Genomic DNA, 20,908 nt, shown 5'->3' with positions numbered 1-20,908 from the left:
ATTAGAGTTTGATGCGGAAGATCTAAAGATCTTATAATTTTTGTTTTCCGATTTGGTCGTAAATTACTGCCGCAGCTCGTTTCGTTCGGCTCTCTCCGTGTGACTGACGAGTTGGAATCCCAGACTGCCTTGCGTAACAGATATATATATATATATATATATATATATATATATATATATATATATATATATATATATATATATATATATATATATATATATATATATATATATATATATATATATATATATATATATATATATATATATATATATATATATATATATATATATATATATATATATATACAGTATATCCTTTTTAACAAAGCATACAAAGTAGAATACCTTGAATCGCAATTGTGGCTCACGAACAGACAGGATTCTCAAAGGTTTACTCGTGGTATCTGAAAGTGTTAATATATTATCATATCATATGCTGCGGTCAGTTACAGTATACCGAACAGTGACCATATATTTCTGCATCTTGATGTGCGGAAAAGGTATTAACGACGGCGATTATTTACTAGATTGATTTCACACCAGTACGGCTTGTTTTTCTCTCATCTGTAGCCTAGAAAGCTTTAAGGATTAACTCCGGGAATGTGTTCTCTACTCGCTTTGAATCGCGGGTCAGATCCGAACTATATAAACAAGGTGTCGGTTACATCTATAACAAATAGGAGACGGGACTTAAATACTTATCTCTAAAGAGTATGCCATTATGAATTGTTAGTTTGTGAACAAAAAATTTATTGTTGAGACCCTGTAGCTTCAGTTTGAAAGGAGTTGAGCCTACAATTTGATCTCTTATTCTTTACTCTTTTGGTGTTCATACGAATGAAATAATCTGTCATTGAATTAGTGAAACGTCAGAAGTTCAAACTATTTGCAAATGTTCATATTTATACAGATTAACATACTTCTCCTCCAATATTTTACTTGTTATATATCTTTCCTAGATTGCCAATCCCACTGGCCTCCGAATAAGCTAGAACATATATAATTCATATCTTGGGCAATGCACGTGATGCCGAGAAAAGAAAAAAAAAACGAGATTTCCTCTGATCCCGAGTGGACGACATCTGTTTGACACGAAGCCAAGCCTGCCTCCAGCTGTCGGATGAAAGGCGACACGTGACAGACGAGCGAGAGATTGTGGATTAAGGATGACTGAAAGGTGAAGGAGACGATGATATGATGATAATGACGTTACTCACCCTGCCTCCCCCGGGGTAGTAGCCCTTCCTCCCGGCGAATCCGGGGCCGCCATCGTCCTGGTGGCTGGTGCTGCGGCGACGGCGCCCCGGCGGCGCGTAGGGAGCGGCATCTGGAAGGAGAGAGAGAGGAGGATTTGAGTTTTACGAGGATAGAATTTTATCGAGGGAATTTTTTGGGGACAAAATATGATCTAAGTAGATGAAAAATATATTGATGAATTTATTTCTCTAGTTTGGTTTGCCATGCTGGAAATGGGTGGCAGTGTCTGCTGGGGTTGACACAAATTATGTGTGGCTTGCGACTGTATCTTTAAAGATTAGATGAAAATATATAAGGTATATTTTTGGGCTCAGGCCTATGTCGTCCTTATGGAAGGTTCCTATTGGTAGCTTTCTATACCAATAGGAACCTTCCATCAGGACAACATGGCTATCTCACCCAAAAATAGACTTTTCGCGTCGCTCAAAATCCATCATATATGCATGTATATATGTATGTGTACATGTATGTATATACTACTGTAGTATATGCTACCTGTCAAAAATAACAGCTTAATATTTATATAGATATGTACACGCGTGCGCACACAGATTCAACCCTTCCCACCCCCTCCCCCTTTCCTGACTACACCACGGCAGTTGGGGTTTTCGAGCATACCTCTCGTGGTACCCCTTCTCACCAGGGTATGATCGAGTAGTTATATGTCTGGAAATGTCGCCCAGCGTAAGCGAAAGAAATATATATATGAATATATTTATACATATAGCCAGACATTTGCTCTTTATTATATATATATATATATATATATATATATATATATGTGTGTGTGTGTGTGTCTGTGTGTGTGCATGTGTGTATTTAATTCCTTATATGGTGGTGGCTTCAGAAGAATCACAGAACGGCCATTACTGCTATGTTCATCTTTTATAAATGCTGAATTATTTTACCCGCATCAAGTACCTACGTACGCGCATACATCACGTATTTATTGTTGTTGCATTGTCGCAATGTCACATTTCTGCCGTACTTATAATGGTCAAGTCAGGCCTTTGAATCACATTGTTTTTCCGGCAATCTGCGGCAACTTCTCTGGCGGTTGTTTGCAACTTCTCAGGCGAAATCACGTCGCTATATAACCCGCTGCTGCTTGTCATCTGCAGAATCCAGTTTGTTTACTAAGAGCTTACATAGATTACTAGTAGAAAGAACTCTAGTCAGTTAGTAAAAAATGCAAATGTAGAAAACTACGTTGCTCGTAGACTACCCGTGATGGATCTGACACCATTTTTCTCATGAAGAACTTTGCAGAATAGCAGATGATTAATTGATGAATAGGTTTTGTTAGTTGTTTCCACATATTTTAATTGGCAACTTAACTCATTTAGTAAGACTGAGTTGGCTTTTATAATTGTATAGGTTTTTATTTCTATACCTTTAAAATTTTTTGTCTAGACATTGCTGATAGCTTAAATTTTTTGGTTTGTAAGTGAGATTTTCATATGTAAAATGCTTGATATTTCTTTTGTACTTAATGCCTACCTATATACTTAGTTCCTGTATCAATTTATTAACTCTACTTTTCAATCTCTCTTGTCAACCTTCCATCGATCTCTGCCGCTTCTCTGCATTCTCAACAATTCATACTGTGTTGTCGGTAAGATAAACCCATCTTGTACCACGTTCGCAGTCCGCTTTCATTCATTTCATAGTTGCTGCAGTTCCTATTCACTATCACCAGCTAACTCTCTACTAGCTGCAGATACCGGGAACGCCATATCTTATTCGCATCCCCCTTGGCCCGGATTTATTGAAGCTAACTTTCAAAATTTCGCCAAAACCTGTAGCTTCTCCTCGCCATCGCCAGCTGACTGCGTCATTGCCAAATACTTGCCTCGCCCATACCCTCTTATTTACAGGTTTAGTTTTCCTTCTTCCTTCATCACTCGAGGTGGATTAGTCCTACTGATATCAAAGAGTCAAAGACGTATCGGTTTGCTCGTGATCCGCAAATAATTTGAAAATGATCCAGAATTTGGATCTGGTTGAGGGACTTGGCGAGAGGGGTGAGTTGGCTGCTTAGGTTTTTCTTTTCTTTATTCCTTCTTAGGAATAATTTGTTTTATGCATAAACCCCCAATTGTTTTTACATTAGTTAACTCATCTCTTGTGCATTTAAGCAGGTACGACCCGAACAATTGATAACCCACGTTCATCAGAAGTGAAGGAAACTGACTCTTCAATTCCAGATGATGACGGTAACTCATCTTTCTGGAGAATGAAAACATGCTTATCAAGAGCTCTCGTCTGGAGAGCTGGGATGAGGATGGTAATCATCAGCTTTCCTGAAAATTTACAAGTCAACACCTATGACTTTCTTCACCTGAAGATGGGCATGAGTACAGTGTGTAATTTATAAGAGTGGTACGTAGTAATTCTTTTATGATCGCCACAGCTTTCTCGAGGTTTGTACCATGAGAATGTATTGGTAAACAATATACTCACTAATTTGTGGAACCGGCTGAATCCGGTTAACGCTGATTACACGTACTTACACTCCAGATCTGATTGCCAGTTGAATACGAATTGTAATCGTTTGTATCATACTCTCCGCTCATGTGCATGCTACCACCTTCAAGTGGACGGTCATCAGAGATTACCCTGGGAGATTACTCCGTAATCGGGCCGTGATTACGTGCTGCATCGCAGTCGATAAATGACCCCCAGATGTCTTTGAGGTAACCGTTCAAGTTTTCTCTCCTTATCTCGCTATCTCGTAGTCGAGAAGTGTCCTTCCTCGGTACGATCTATTCTCGCCTAATTTTATCTTTGTTTACCTTGCCAAGTGAAAGGGTTAGATATTTTTGGATGGTCCTTATCAAGAGTTCAATGGGGCTTCGCGAGAATCTCAATATTGTTGCTGTTAATATTTTAGTTGCGATGAGCGTTTAGAGACCACAAACTTCCGCCAGGGGCAGGGTAGCTGTAACTGCAGGGATAAATGCTAACCTAACAAAACATTCCCCACCTGTATTGAACGCGAAACAAAGGGCTGGGAAACGGTAACTGCAGGAATAAATGCTAACCTAACCACACATATATACCTGTATCGTACGTGAGACAAATCGATTTACGGGGCCAAGCGGGCATATCCCCGCGTGCAGTGTTGCCATGTTTCAGCCTACGCTATGTCGCTGAAGTGCCAAATTTGGATGTAATGTCGGCAGCCGTGACTCATGTGAACACCACATATTATAAAGTACAAAATGTGATTAAGATATTATTTGCAGCATGGATATCTCTCTCTCTCTCTCTCTCTCTCTCTCTCTCTCTCTCTCTCTCTCTCTCTCTCTCTCTCTCTCTCTCTCTTCCTGTAATGTTCAATCAAGTGCCTTTGAAATATCATCAGAAATTCCTCCGTACTGCTTCTGCAGAAAATACAGGCCTGTATTGAAAACAATTTTCTGACTCTGCTATTTTGTTGGGAAGAAGTTGCTGAACTATCATTGTATCTGTGTCAACACGGAAAGTTAACAGTAAATTATACTGGCAGCGTGTCACTAATACAGGATAACATTTGAATATCCGTTGCCAGCTTATTTCTCTATTGAGTTGTTTGTCTCTGTCTGGCCCGTCTGATCTTAAATCTCACGCTTGCTTATTAGCTCCCATCAACATGACCCATTCATGTCACTTGGCTTATGTAAACAACAACGCTGAATACGTGTTCCACGGGCAATGGTAACAGAAGAGCAACGCTGTAATATATGTATGCTACATTTCTTCATTGTTTTACAGGTGTCTCATACATCGCAAGTTTGCTTTACTTCAGTATGCTAGAATATATATATTTTACCTATCTGTAATGCCTGTAACCTAAATCAAAGAATCGACGCCTCGCTTGTTGAGACAGCAAGGCAACGGTGTACTAGGGTATATCTGCGGCTCGACTCCACCCCTCCCAAACCTTGATTCTAGAATGACCAGTGTAATAACTAACCCCATGTATGATTATATTTCTTACAATTATGAAGGATATTGTACGGATTCAAGTTTTCCCGCATTTTCGATGCGAGACGAGTAATGGCCGCCCGCGTACACGAAAATTATCAAAATTTTCACAGTCTCAATTTTTGCTTTAGAATGCTTCAAAGGGATGTTTTATGGGTATAGATGTGGCCAGTGCATGTGTAATTTTATTTGTTATAATTATGACCCCGCCTTTGACGTAATACGGCTTTCAAACAAGGGCGGTGCCATCCTGTACATTTTACTGTAGTCCATTTCTTTTATCGAGGCAGATTTGCACCGACTCGCAGCGGTGCCCTTTTAGCTCGGAAAAGTTTCCTGCTACCTGATTGGTTAGAATGATCTTGTCCAACCAATCAGCGATCAGGAAACTTTTCCAAGCTAAAAGGGCACCGCTGCGAGTCTGTGCAAATCTGCCTCGCTAAAAGAAATTGATTGTAGGTATGCAGTTAGGTCTACCAGTCTTGCCTCAATAAGACGCAATACTGCACAGTATTCTAGAAGTTTTATTCCAGCTGTGACCAGGTTCTGGAATGATCTTCCTTTAGGGTTGTGGTGGCCTATTGAAAACATCCCTGCCTGGCGTTCTGATGGACTGGGATTCGAGTCCTGCTCAAAATTGATAGTTTCTTGTGAGCTAAGGGACGCTATAAGCCTACCTGCTTAGTCTTAAGCAGCCATTGCCTGGCCCTCCCTGGTCCTAAGTTAATAAAGGGATCAGTCTGCTATTCATGAGTGGCTTTTAAAGGTTTAAGCCTTAAATCGGTGGAACTTCAAAAGTTCAGAATTTCAAACTTTTAGTAAAGTCTCTTTTGGTGATCTGTAGTTTATATATAACAGATATTTGTATTTTTGTTTCTCATATAATTATTAGTTATTCATTAATAATAATAATAATAATAATAATAATAATAATAATAATAATAATGATAATAATAATAGAGTTGCAGTTTGTCTAATGATAATAATTAGGGTTGTAGCTTGGCTAGTAATAACAAATGTTAGGGTGTAGCTTGGGTGAAAAATAATAATTAGGGTTGTAGCTTGGCTAGTAATAATAACAATAATAATTAGGGTTGTACCTTGGTTAGTAAGAATAATAAAAGTTTAGGGTTGTAGCTTGGCTCCTAATATTAATATTAGTTAGGGTTGTAATTTGGCTGCTAATAACAATAATAATTAGGGTTGTAGCTTGGCTGGTAATAATGATAATGAAAGTTGTAGTTTGGATAGCAATAATATTGGGGTTGTATAATGGCTAGTAATAATGATAATTAAGGTTGTAGTTTGGATAGTAATAATAATAATTAAGGTTGTAGTTTGGATAGTAATAATAATATTAGGGTTGTAGCTTGGTTATTAAGTATAATGATAATCAGGGTTGTATCTTGACTAATAACTAATAATGATTAGGGTTGCATCTTGGCTAGTAATAATATACACCCCCCTCTTTTGGACCAACCCTCTTTTATATAACCGAAAAAAAAAGATATAACAATGTTCTCTGGCGTTAAAAAATGTGTAATTATCAACCCTGGTGTGGACCATCTGTCATGTTCCTAAACCACAAGTAAAACCTCTCTCTCTCTCTCTCTCTCTCTCTCTCTCTCTCTCTCTCTCTCTCTCTCTCTCTCTCTCTCTCTCTCTCTCTCTCTTCTTGACCATGAATGTCAGATTATTACGTGTCTAAAAAATAAGAAATGTCATGGTACTCTTAAATAGATAAAATGCGACATTGAAAAAAAAATCTGTTATGTTCCCCTTAAACAAAAGACTATTGCTAGATTAATTCTACTTTCAAATAGTCGAATTCTACTTTCAAATAGTCGAATTCTACTTTTAAAGACTATAATTACTTTTAAATAGTCGAATTCTACTTTTAAGGACTATAATTACTTTTAAATAGTCGAATTCTACTTTTAAAGACTAACATTACTTTCAAATAGTCGAATTCTACTTTATAGACTAACATTACTTTTAAATAGTCGAATTCTACTTTTAAAGACTAACATTACTTTCAAATAGTCGAATTCTACTTTTAAGGACTATAATTACTTTTAAATAGTCGAATTCTACTTTTAAAGACTAACATTACTTTCAAATAGTCGAATTCTACTTTATAGACTAACATTACTTTTAAATAGTCGAATTCTACTTTTAAAGACTATAATTACTTTTAAATAGTCGAGTTCTACTTTTGGAGTCAAATTCTGCTGTTATAAAAACAAAGCTACTGTTAAATAGACAAATTCTGATATTTAAGAAACCAAAACTATTTTTAAATAGACAAATACTGCTTTTAAAGACTAATTATACTTTGCAATAGTCGAATTCTGCTTTTAAAGACGCCAAAAACTACTTTTAAATAGACGAACTGTTTGATATTAAGCAGAAACTTACTACTATCAAAGAGACTAGCTAATCCAACATGGGAGTTTTGATACCGGCTGTCATCGTATTTCAAAGGCCAGATTTCTGGTGTTATTATTCAGCGTGGCTATTTTAAAAGGGGGTAGGGGGTATATAAAGGTCCCAGGAAGGGGGAGGAAGTTTTTACAGGTCCCAGAAAGGGGGAGGGAGTTTTTAGAGAGCCTAGAAAGGGGGAAAGGTATGTTTAAGTGCCCCCTTACAACTCCAAATTCTTCTATTTTTGTTCCCCGTCGGTTGGTTTCATGACGTCACAATGAGTTGGAAAGTTGCCAGATGTTGCAATATTTGCAACGTGTGATATTTATCGTTATTTAACAATGTGTAAGAACTTGCCGTGTGTTATTTACGCAATATATGCTAATTAGTTATTTAATTATCCTCTTATGACGTGTAATTAACGTGTTCACCGATCGTGCTATAAATATGTCGTTTTTTTTAATATAATTTTTAATGGATTTAAACGTCTTCTGGTTTGCGTTAATAATTCAGCTAAATTACACGCTAGCTGAACTGGATAACGATTATAATACTAAGAAGATAAGGGATAAGAAAAGGAGAATAGAAAAGTAAAGTTAAGAACGAGGAAGAGATGAGAAAACAGAAAAAGGAAAGAAAATAGCTTACGTCAATGTGGCATAATTGGCGGTGGAAATATTACGCGGTTAATGGGAAAGGTTTAGAAGGTTTTTATTTTCGCGGTCACAATTGCGCTCTTATATTCGCGTACAGACTTAAATGTAGGTCAGTCTTACGAGAAAACGGAGAAAGGGAGGAGATTAAGCCGTTTTAAAAATCAAGGACATGACCGCGAAGGTCAGTATATGACCTAAATTTCATAAGTCACTGTCTGTGTATCAGGTATGGGTTGAGAATGATATGCTGTTTTCGTTGGAAGGTTTAACGTATTATTGGTGAGCATTCTTTGGAAGTATTTAGAGCCACCCAGAGAGACATATATATATATATATATATATATATATATATATTATTGTTACATCCGAAAGTAATATAAGACATGGAAACACTGTTCGTACCCATGTTACACACAATGAAAGATACGTAGACAAAGACGTGTTGAATTAAACATTGAAACAAATAAAAAAAATATATAAAATAACTCACCGTCATCAATTGGTTTAGACAGTCCACAGCCCATTTTGTGAAAATCCTTGGGCTAGTATTCGTTTAAAGGTGAGAAATTAATTTCCTAGGGCTACTAGTCAACTCCTTGTTGAGAAATTAATTTCCTAGGGCTCCTAGCCCACTTCTTAGCTGAGAAATTAATTTCCTAGGGCTCCTAGACCCCTCCTAGTTGAGAAATTAATTTCCTAGGGCTACTAGCCCCTTCCTAGGTGAAGAAATTAATTTCCTAGGGCTTCTAGCCCCTTCCTAGTTGAGAAATTAATTTCTTAGGGCTACTAGCTCCTTCCTAGGTGAAGAAATTAATTTCCTAGGGCTCCTAGCCCCTTCTTAGTTGAGAAATTAATTTCCTAGGGCTCCTAGACCCCTCCTAGTTGAGAAATTTATTTCCTAGGGCTACTAGCCAACTCTTTGTTGAGAAATTAATTTCCTAGGGCTACTAACCCACTCCTTGTTGAGAAATTAATTTCCTAGGGCTACCAGCCCCTTCCTAGCTTAAGAAATTAATTTCCTAGTGCTCCTAGCTCTTCCCAGGTGAGAAATTAAGGGGTCTTCGCCCCCCTGTCATGTAAATAAATATATCTGGTGGAAATTTCTCGATGTCAAGCTTATTTTAGGCGGTCTCGTGTTAATCTTAGGCTTGCCAACTCTCTGCCACTAATTTTGAAGTTTTTTTTATATAATTTTAAACGTTAGATTTCCACGTTATTTCAGTTTGAAGAACATCTTGTAGTTATTTTATATATTAAAGAATCAACTCAAGTTTGTTTATATAATTCATATATATAATCTTATGTTGCAATTAAAGATTAATTAATAATTATCCATAATTATAATTTTTTCAAAATATGAGCTTTTTCATAAGGCACTAGATAACACCCGCTTTTTTATATATATAATTTATATATATAAACTCGATTTAGCACTTTGTATAATAAATTTTCCAAAAAGTTTTTTTAATATATGATTTTTATATCAACTTCGAGTTTTTATAGTTTATATAGGAGAGATATTTTTTAATGTTACTGTTCTTAAAATATTTTTTTTTCCTTATTTCCTTTCCTCACTGGGCTGTTTTTCATGTTGGAGCTCCTGGGCTTATAGCATCTTGCTTTTCTTCCCAAAAACACGACCTTTTATATATATATAATTTATAAATCTGGTTAATATATAGAATAACTTCCAAAAAACACAGATTTTTCTTATTATACTTATATATCAACTGATATTTTTTGCATAGTAAATTTTCCAAAACACAACTTCTTATATATATAATTTACATAAACTCTAGTTAATAATTTCCATACTCATTTTTTTTTCCAAAATTATAAATATTTTTTTTTATCTAGTTAAGAATATATTATCACATTTTTTATCTGTAAAAAAAAATAATAATTATAGAAGATATATTTACACATTACACATTATGTTCTCATGTCTCCACATTAATAAGCACACGCACATTCTCTGTACATTCGGCTTAGCACATACACTTTCACATTAAAGAAATAAAAATTTTCTAATTACAATATCTTGTGTTTCAAAGTATATTTTTCTGTAATTGCTTCGCCTAAGAAGATGTTTGTTTTTTTTTTTTTTTTTTTTTTGTATATTTGTTTGTTTGTACACAATTTCACACGAAAACTAGTGAACCGATTTTCACCAAACTTAGTCATGTTGGCCATGACCAAAGAATGAATGTATAACATACTGTAATCCTTTCTGTAGTTCTTTCTGTAACTGTAATTTCACATTATGGTAAAATTCGCTTCTTAAACTCTGTAATTTCACATTATAGTAAAATTCAGTTCTTAAACTCTGTAATTTCACATTATAGTAAAATTCGCTTCTTAAACTCTGTAATTTCAGCATTATAGCGAAATTCACTTCTTAAACTCTGTAATTTCACCCAGTAAAATTCAGTTCTTAAACTCTGTAATTTCACATTATAGTAAAATTCGCTTCTTAAACTCTGTAATTTCACATTATAGTTAAATTCGCTTCTTAAACTCTGTAACTTCACATTATAGTAAAATTCAGTTCTTAAACTCTGTAATTTCACATTATAATAAATTCACTTCTTAAACGCCAGTGAAATTAACCCATCACTAAATAAACAATTGATATAAACAACTGTTACGTGAACCACCTCTCGTGCACGCCCCAAAGCCTCTGCCCCTCGACGCACGTCTGAGGGCGTGGTGTGGATGAATTAGCTTGTGAAGGGCGTGGCTTTTCGTTTTCGGGAATGCATAGATGAGGAACGGGAGGAAGGTAGGGGGAAATAAATGTAAGGGGAAGAGGGAAAATGGGCGATTGGTTTAGTTATGGCAGGGAAGAAACGATTGGCCGAGGAGTGAAAGAGGGCCCTCTCTATAGGGCCGAGTTTGAGACAGGAATGAGGGAGAGACAGAGACAAAGAGAGAGAGAGATATAGAGAGGGAGAGAGAAGGGGAAAAACTCTCTCTCTCTCTCTCTCTCTCTCTCTCTCTTCTCTCTCAAGGAATGCATATGCGTTCGCGTCTTGGGAACTGTAGGTGAATTCTGAGCACCGATTTCATTTTGATCGACAAATCTTTAAAGTTTGTTTTGGCTTGACCTTCCCCCCCCCCCCCTCTCCCTCCTCTCTCTCTACTCTCTCTCTCTCTCTCTCTCTCTCTCTCTCTCGAAGTGCGTCATCTCTGATGCGGGTACTTCCCTCTAGTCAGTTGGCGCCAAGTGCCAAAACTTGGCACCGGGCGATTCACCCTCCGACTCCACCCCGTCTCCGGCCCCCATAGATACCATGGCCGTTGCCCCCCTTGGCCTTCAGGGCATGGCGTATACCCTAAGTATACCCTAAGGGGGCAAAAAGCACCCTGTGTATACCTTTTATGTGTATCTATATTGGTGTGCCAACTGGCGACCATTTGGCTTCTGGGGTCTATTCTTTTTCAATTGTTGATGGTAACTTTAATATTATATATGAGAGAGAGAGAGAGAGAGAGGAGAGAAGAGAGAGAGATCCTAGAACTTTAAATAAACTCTGCGAGAACAAAACAAAATATTTCTTCGACGTCAGAAATCACAAATGTACCAAAATAAAGTTGAATCCAAAATAAACATCAGGAAGTCAGTACAGGGAGAGAGAGAGAGAGAGAGAGAGAGAGATGAGAGAGAGAGAGATAAACGCCACCTTCTCCAATCCCACGTAAACACATCACGGTCCACCGCTTGAGGAAGAAGAACTATTTGACGCGATTTCTCAGAGGCAGAATCAAAGTGCTTTTGAGAGAGGGGGAGAAACACGTGACCATATCTCCCCTTAGAATCTTCTTTGGTTTGTGCATAAACCAGCCGCCCTTCGACGTCGTAGGCGGTAGCCTGTTGAGAGGGGCCATCTGGGACGTCTTAGGGGGACCAGAAATAAGTTGATGCTGAGATCATGATGGGCAGACAGGAACGAAATTGAAGACAGGGACTAAATTCTCATGCTGTCCTTCTAATTGAGGAGAGGGACTGATATCCTATGCTACCCTTCGACGGGGTAAATAGAAGGCCTTTTACTGAAGTAGGACGTTGTAGGATAGTGTCCCCTTTAGAGGGAGGACCAGAAATAAGTTGATGCTGAGATCATGATGGGCAGACAGGGGACTAATTTTCATGCTGTCATTCTAATTGAGGAGAGGGGCTGATTCCTATGCTACCTTCGACGGGGTAAATAGAAGGCCTTTTACTGAAGTAGGACGTTGTAGGATAGTGTCCCCTTCAGAGGGAGGACCAGAAATAAGTCGATGCCGAGATCATGATGGGCAGACAGGAACGAAATTGAAGACAGGGACTAAATTCTCATGCTGTCCTTCTAATTGAGAGAGGGCTGATTCCTATGCTACCCTTCGACGGGGTAAATAGAAGGCCTTTTACTGAAGTAGGACGTTGTAGGATAGTGTCCCCTTCAGAGGGAGGACTAGAGATAAGTTGGAGATATTGTGATTATTGAAAAAATTGAACTAATTCCAATGCTATCCTTTAACGTGGCTAAAAGATGTCCTTCTGTTGAAGTAGGGTATTGCAGGACATTGTTGGACATCGTCCCCCTTCAGGGGATACGCTTTGGGGTCGCCTAGGAACATCGTAGAACACTGTCGCCTTGGAATAGGACATTGCTTCTATCAGGTTGACGAAGCGTAGAATGTAAAAAAAATGTTTTTCTCCAGGGAGCAACTCAACTGATACGAGAGTACAGACTCCGATCAGTGAAGACTACTGTCTTAAAGATGAATAAAGACTTCAATCCTTAAGACTCCTAGGTTATTTAATACTCCTGTCCTATATGGGATGAAAGACACCAATCCAAAAGATTACGAAAGACCGGGAAAGACCTGCTAACCCAAAGACTTCGAGATACTGACCCCTAAACGTCCCAATCAAGACGTTCCCCTCAAATAAATAATCCCTGGTAAGGATACGTCCATCGCCTCTTGTCAAGGCTTCTGCCTACGATAATGAGCGATGGTTCCCGCCCCCCACAGTAAGCAGGAGGCAAAAGAACTCCATATTTTTTTATATATAGAGTCATCGTTTTATCCTTAAAGGAACCACATAGAGCGAGAAGCTTTTTATTGGTAATATAGAAGCGAAGAACGCTTAACCACATCCTGTTTTAATTCTCTCTCTCTCTCTCTCTCTCCTCTCTCTCTCTCTCTCTCTCTCTCATCGTCTTTGGCAATCAGTATCCTTTCCTTTATGGTCGGGAATTGCAAGGAACAATATGTGAAGAACAACCTTGTGCTCGTTGTAGCATTTCACTTTCTTGCGCCCGATTGAGATATTTGAAGGTCGGTGTTGTTATTATGTGATAGTAGTAGTAGTAGTAGTAGTAGTTGTAGTAGTAGTAGTAGTAGTAGTAGTAGTAGTATAGCCAGGGAGACTGTCAAATAGACAGGGGAAGACAGATGACAGATAGATAGACAGAGGAGGATTCTGTCTGTTGCGTGTATGAACTACACACTAGAGAGGGACTACTCTACACAAATAGACAGGGGAAGACAGATGACAGATAATAGACAGAGGAGAATACTGTCTTTTAGGTGTACGAATCACACAATATAGAGGGCCTTCCTCTACACAAATAGACAGGGGAAGACAGATGACAGATAGATAGAAAGGAAAATTCTGTCTGTTGTGTATGAATCACACAATAGAGGGCCTCCTCTAGACAAATAGACAGGGGATGGCAGATAGATAGACAGGAGAATTCTGTCTGTTGGGTGTACTGATCACACAGTTAGAGAGGGCCTCCTCTTCACAAATAGAGAGAGAGAGAGAGAGTGAGAGAGAGAAGACTGAGAGAGAGAGAGAGAGTGAAGAAATCTTCCTTTTGTGTTATAAGAATCACACAACAGAAAGTTCTTTGCCCCATTGGGAGTTGAAGGTCGTTTGAAAGTTAAAATACGGAGTCAGTGACTTCCTTGCGGTGGCATCAGGCAGTGACCTTTGACCTGTGGTGGAAAAAATTGTATATTTGTTTGTAAATGCATTCGTTTGCTTAGGCGACGTCTAGCCTGGGGTTAGTTTTAGGCGAACTTTCTGTTTCTATATATTTCATGTGCTACATAAATTTTTCAAACCATGTTTGGTTCTTAATTGCAAATTTACTTTCGAGGAACACATTAAGGTCTGTGTCTTCTTCAATTGCACCAAAAAATTGGCTTATTGAGAAAGTCTTTTAAGATTTTTGGAGATCAATCTATTCTGAAGAAGTGTTTTAATTCTTTCATTCTACCTTTTTTTTTTTTTAGTATTGTTCTCCTGTCTGGTCTTCAGCTGTTGATTCTCATCTTAATTTGTTGGACAGAAACTTACGGTCTGTTAAATTTCTTATTCCTGATCTGGATATTAATCTTTGGCACCGTCGTTCAATTCAGTTCATTATGGATAAGATTTTTCATAACTCTGACCATCCTTTACATTCAGATCTCCCTGGACAATTCTATCCTGTTCGTAATACAAGGCAGGCAGTTAATTCTAATAGTCAGGCCTTCTCCATCATGAGGCTCAATACTACACAGTATTCTAGAAGTTTTATTCCAGCTGTGACCAGATTGTGGAATGATCTTCCTAATTGGGTAGTTGAATCGGTAGAACCTCAAAAGTTCAAACTTGCAGCAAATGTTTTTTATGTTGAACAGGCTGACATGAGTCTTTTTTTATAGTCATATGGCTTATATCTTTTCCTCACTAGGCTAATTTTCCCGGTTGAAACTCTGGGGTTCATAGTATCCTGCTTTTCCAAATAGGGTTATAGCTTAGCTAGTGATAATAATGAGAGAGAGAGAGAGAGAGAGAGAGAGAGAGAGAGAGAGAGAGAGAAGTCTATTATTCTTCCTAAAAAGTTTCTGAAAACTCACAAAAATCAATATACAATTAAATTGTTCAATATTAATAAAAAGAGCTATCTCATAAGCAGCACATATGCCCCCTGACATTAATTGCATCATTTATCTTACTCCTGCTAGCTTTTCTACATAGGAGAAGGTGATGGCTTGCTACCATCACGCCCCAACTAACTGGTGGTGAATTTAACACTACAGAAAGCATTTTGAATAATAAAATATCCGGATTTAGCGTTTCCAGAAAGCGAAATTTTAATTAGTATATCCTATCCCAATGGATCCACAACACTAGTCTTGAATTGTTTTCTCATTGATTGACATTCCTCTCGAATCCATGTCTTGATGTGTCTTGATTAACTGCTCTCATAGCTCCAATGAAATCACGGATTTTATATTTTTTTATAAAAATAACAACTTCTTTATCTATCATTATCTATCGAATTATTTCCTCACTAACAGTCGCTGTGTGACGCACAAACACAGGCACAAACACACCAACAAAACACAAAACAAACAGAGAAAGCCGGAGGAGAGAGCCACTTGTTGACGACTCGAATTCCGACTTCTGTCTGAGGATCCAGAGTTGAGGGGTAACCGGCTCCAGGAGTGTCTTCGGGAACGCGCCGAAAACTGTGGGAGAGGCACGTCCCTCTCCCTCCCTCTCCCCTCCCTTCTTACCCCTCCCATAACCTTCCCTCCTCATTCACTCTCCCACGCTCTTTCCCTCCTAAAAGACAAGCCCCTTTTTCGACTGACATACGAACAAACAATTAATGGATTCCTTCAGCTCCGAGAATTGTGGATTCTGAGGAACTTTGAAACACTTTTTTTTTAATGTTACTTTAATCTTTTAAGCGTTACTTTTATGCACTTTTCAGCCAGTACTTTTAAGTAATTTATATACTTTTTTCATACTTTAATTACTTTTAAACAAGTTACTTTTAAGGATTTTAAACATTTTAATCAAGTTATTTTACAAAAAAAATAAATCTGAATCATTGCTTCTCACAACAGCCTCCCATAGCTAGTTGCCAATTTTAGAAATTCAATTTTCTAACCCCACTCTCTTATCTGTTCATGATATCTTATATCCTAATGCAATCAGCTTCTAATTATCTGATCCCAAGGATAATGGTTGAGCCAAATTTCCTTTATGGAAACAAGATTGCAGATTTTAAACCAGAGTGAATTTTCTCACCCCCACTCTCGTATCCGTTCATGATGTCTTATATGCTAATGACATTATCTTTTACTTATCTGATCCAAAGGTTAGTGGTTGAACCAACTATCCTTTATGGAAACAAGATTGCAGATTTTAAACCAGGGGGAATTTCCTAACCCCACTCTGATATCTTATATACTAATGACACCAGCTTGTAATTATCTGATCCCAAGGATAATGGTTGAACCAACTCCTCTTTATGGAAACAAGATTGCAGATTTTTCACCAGATTGAAATAATGATCACTTTCACTTCTTCGTGAGACGAACCTCAATTCAGAGGGCCCTTTCCTCTCCTGAGGGAGAAGGGGGGGGGGAGCCCACTCCCCTAAGGCCTTTCAACGCCTGAAGGTACCATTTAACTATCACATATGACCTTGAGTTAAATGGCTATAGACTTCGTCTAACATTCTCCATCTGATTGAACTACATCAGTAGACATAACTGTAGTCTAAATGGATTGATAAAATCCCTCTTATGTCTTAGACCTAGGCTAGACCGGCCTATTTTCATAGGCCTACACAGAATTTAAGTTTCGTGATAGGAACTTTTTCTTCAATTTGCTTCAAAGGTTGAAGTAGGCTTATAGGCCTATATGCATAGTCTGCTAATTTATAAATTATTTATTCTATCATTGACGAATATTATTATATTAATCTCTTGATGAAATGAATACTTTCTCTCTCTCTCTCTCTCTCTCTCTCTCTCTCTCTCTCTCTCTCTCTCTCTCTCTCTCTCTCTCTCTCTCATTTTGGTTATAGTATTATTCCTGTATTAAACGTGATGCATACAGGGCAGTTATTGTTATTATTATTATTATTATTTTATTATTATTATCATTATTGTTGATATCTTTATTATTATTGTTATTATTAATAATAATAATATTATTATTTTATTATTATTATTATTATAATTATTGTTATTATTTTTATTATTATTATTATTATTTTTGTTGATATTTTTATTATTATTATTATTATCATTATTATTATTATTTTTATTATTATCATTATTATCATTGTTATTATTATTATCAGTATTATTATTATTGTCGATATTTTCATTCTTATTATCATTATTATTATTATTATTATTATTATTATTATTATTATTATCATTAGACTCTTGCTTGACTCGATATCGTTAATCATTTCAATTTTAAATATTTACACCTCAAATATATATATATATATATATATATATATATATATATATATATATATATATATATATATATGTATATATGTATATATATATACATATATATAAATATATATATATATATATATATATATATATATATATATATATATATATCCACTTCATTTTAAGTATATCAATATCTATTTCATTCCCTATTTAATTTAGATTTTAGAAAACATATATATAAAATATTTTATTTAATCATTTTGAATAAATTGAAAAAAAAAATAATTTTGACTCGAAGCTTATTTAAAGGGATAGATTTTGCCTCTGTTTTTTTATATATAAATAAATATCAGATGAAGTGGTAGGAAATGAGGTTGCATAAAACGAAAACCATGGTTGCATTGCAGTTTGCAATGCGTGAAGTATTTTAAACTCTAGTTTTTTTTTATTTTTTTTTCTTTATCCCAATACTATGTTACCTCGTTTGATTTTGGCAAGATATTTCAGGATATTGCGAGTGTTAAGTCTCTCTCTCTCTCTCTCTCTCTCTCTCTCTCTCTCTCTCTCTCTCTCGTATGGCCTTGTAGGAGAGAGAGACAGAGAGAGAGAGCACAGAATTTTATTTTATTTCTTTCATCTAAGCAAGACTTTTCAATTAAAATTAAAAAATAACGGTAATATAAGAGAGAGTAGAGACAGTTGAAACGTGAAGTTCAGTGTCCTTAGGCTATTTCAGCTGTTACGATAATATTTTACGATAATATTTTCAAGAGTATTAGCCGTGTAGCACGAAAAAGTTGAATATTGACGATGCAATATGCATGGTGTGTTTGACTGGGTGCTGGTGATGCTTTTGTGAAGGCATTTAAAACCTTAGCGAGGATATCTTTCTGAGGTATTCAACGAAATGCTGATGTGGGCTTCTTAAAGAGTCAATTTCTGTAAGAGGGCTGATGTGATACTGAGGTGTCTTCTGTACTATAGGGTTAAATCCTATAGTCCATTTCTTTTAGCGATGCATATTTGCACCGACTCGCGGCGGTGCCCTTTTAGCTCGGAAAAGTTTCCTGATCGCTGATTGGTTAGAATTATCTTGTCCAACCAATCAACGATCCGGAAACTTTTCCGAGCTAAAAGGGCACCGCTGCGAGTCGGTGCAAATATGCATCGCTAAAAGAAATGGACTATAGTTGCGGAAGAGGGCTTGCTGACACAGCAGTGTTTCGCAAGTGGTCATCATGTAAACTTTTGATTATTTTTATTGCCGTTAATATTACTTATCCTATTACTACTCCCAAAAAGAGATTTGTCACTATTATTGCTAAAACCACTCCCAATTTTGATTTTCCAAGAGCTGAACTTGTTACAGTGTTATCAATGGACTAAGTAAGAAGATTTGCAATGATTTCAGTACCCCAGTGGTGTAACCTTGTGGTTTAAGTACCCCAGTAGTGTAATTTTCTGAACTTGACAATGATTTCAGTACCCCAGTGGTGTAACCTTGTGGTTTAAGTACCCCAGTAGTGTCATTTTCTGAACTTGACAATGATTTAAGTACCCCAGTGGTGTAACCTTGTGGTTTAAGTACCCCAGTAGTGTCATTTTCTGAACTTGACAATGATTTAAGTACCCCAGTGGTGTAACCTTGTGGTTTAAGTACCCCAGTAGTGTAATCTTCTTAACTTGACAATGATTCAAGTACCCCAGTGGTGCAACCTTATGGTTTAAGTACCCCAGTAGTGTAATTTTCTGAACTTGACAATGATTTAAGTACCCCAGTAGTGCAACCCTGGCCATTTTGAATAAAATGTAACAAATAACACTCAACTTTACTGGAATGCTAAATCGCAATACTTTACTCACGTTTTCCCGGAAGATGCTTCTGCCGCGAGACGAGGTTGGTGAAGTGCTTCCAGGCGAAGTTGTAGATCTCATGAGGTTCACTGATCTGGCTCTTGATGACTTCCCTGGCCAGGCCTTCCACGACCTCTTCGAGGCCTTCCGGAAGGCTCAGCCGCATGAAGAGCGATCCGCCGGCGGACATCTCGGTACGTCTTGCCGTGCGAGTCCAACGGGGGAACGTCAGTCTGAGTGGGAGAGATGATGATAATGTAGAATGTATGACTGTGATTTGTCTCATTTTGACCTGAAAAAAAACATATTCAGAGATTGTTTTTCAGAATTGTAGTACACTGTAAAGAAAATGGTCATGCTACTGTACAGTACACGTTCTGGTCTGTAGCTCTGTATATCGTCACAGGCATTATATAGCACTAGAATATAAAAATCCCATACTGTTAAGACTTTCTTAACATGAGCTGATGTCCCAAGGCTCAGCCCATCTATAGATCATCGATAAGGGGTATTACAATTCCTATTAAGTAACCTTTGATGGTTTCAACTCCAAATTTTCTGTTCTTTGGAAGCTTGTTAGATATGCCACTATAATCCATTTCTTTTATCGAGGCAGATTTGCACCGACTCGCAGCGGTGCCCTTTTAGCTCGGAAAAGTTTCCTGATCGCTGATTGGTTAGAATTATCCAGTCTAACCAATCAGCAATCCGGAAACTTTTCCGAGCTAAAAGGCACCGCTGCAAGTCGGTGCAAATATGACTCGCTAAAAGAAATGGACTATAGTTCCATTGCTGTTGTGAAGAGGATAGCGTTAGTATCGTAGGCGTTCCTTAGTTTAGCCGTTATTCGTAACTTCTGTCGTCTTTTGGTAGTGATTCTAGCGCTGTTTCTCCCGTGTGTGACCTTGACTTACTTTACATGGTCACAGGTCAGAAAATATTTGTGTTTCATGTATTTTAAGTTTATGTTTTATGTATTTTAAGTGACCTTGATTTACTTTCAAAGGTCACAGGTTAGAAAACATTTATGGTTTAGTTACTTCAAGAGACCTTGACTTACATTCCAAGGTCACAGGTCAGAGTTTTCTCTATTTTATGTGACCTTGACTTACTTTACAAGGTCACAGGTCAGGAAACATTTGTGTTTTAGTTAGAAAACATTTGTTTTAGTTATTTCAAGAGACCTTGACTTACATTCTAAGGTCACAGGTCAGAGTTTTCTCTATTTTATGTGACCTTGACTTACTTTACAAGGTCACAGGTCAAGAAACATTTGTGTTTTAGTTAGAAATCATTTATGGTTTAGTTATTTCAAGAGGCCTTGACTTACATTCTAAGGTCACAGGTCAGAGTTTTCTCTATTTTATGTGACCTTGACTTACTTTCCAAGGTCACAGACCCAAAAACATTGTTGAAACCATTCTTCAGAGTAACCTTACATTCTAAGGTCACAGGTCAGAGTTTTCTCTATTTATGTGACTGCGACTTAC

The 20,908-nt window shown here is 37.1% G+C and overlaps 1 protein-coding gene across 1 annotated transcript in view; it reads right to left on the bottom strand.

The window, feature by feature from the left end:
• The window catches only part of LOC137619186 (uncharacterized), a 69,340-nt gene extending 49,588 nt beyond the window's left edge, over positions 1-19,752 (bottom strand). The window contains exons 1-2 of the mRNA XM_068349370.1: positions 19,428-19,752; positions 1,221-1,330 (exon numbers count right to left, since the gene is read on the bottom strand). Coding sequence (XP_068205471.1) covers positions 1,221-1,330; positions 19,428-19,704 — 387 coding nt within the window. The 5' untranslated portion in view covers positions 19,705-19,752. The remainder of the gene's footprint in view (positions 1-1,220; positions 1,331-19,427) is intronic.
• Positions 19,753-20,908: the final 1,156 nt, after the last annotated feature.

Source organism: Palaemon carinicauda, chromosome 25 (assembly GCF_036898095.1).
Source record: "Palaemon carinicauda isolate YSFRI2023 chromosome 25, ASM3689809v2, whole genome shotgun sequence".
Taxonomy (NCBI): domain Eukaryota; kingdom Metazoa; phylum Arthropoda; class Malacostraca; order Decapoda; family Palaemonidae; genus Palaemon; species Palaemon carinicauda.
The sequence above is the reverse complement of the archived record's forward strand: the minus strand, read 5'-3'. Positions and strand labels throughout refer to the sequence as shown.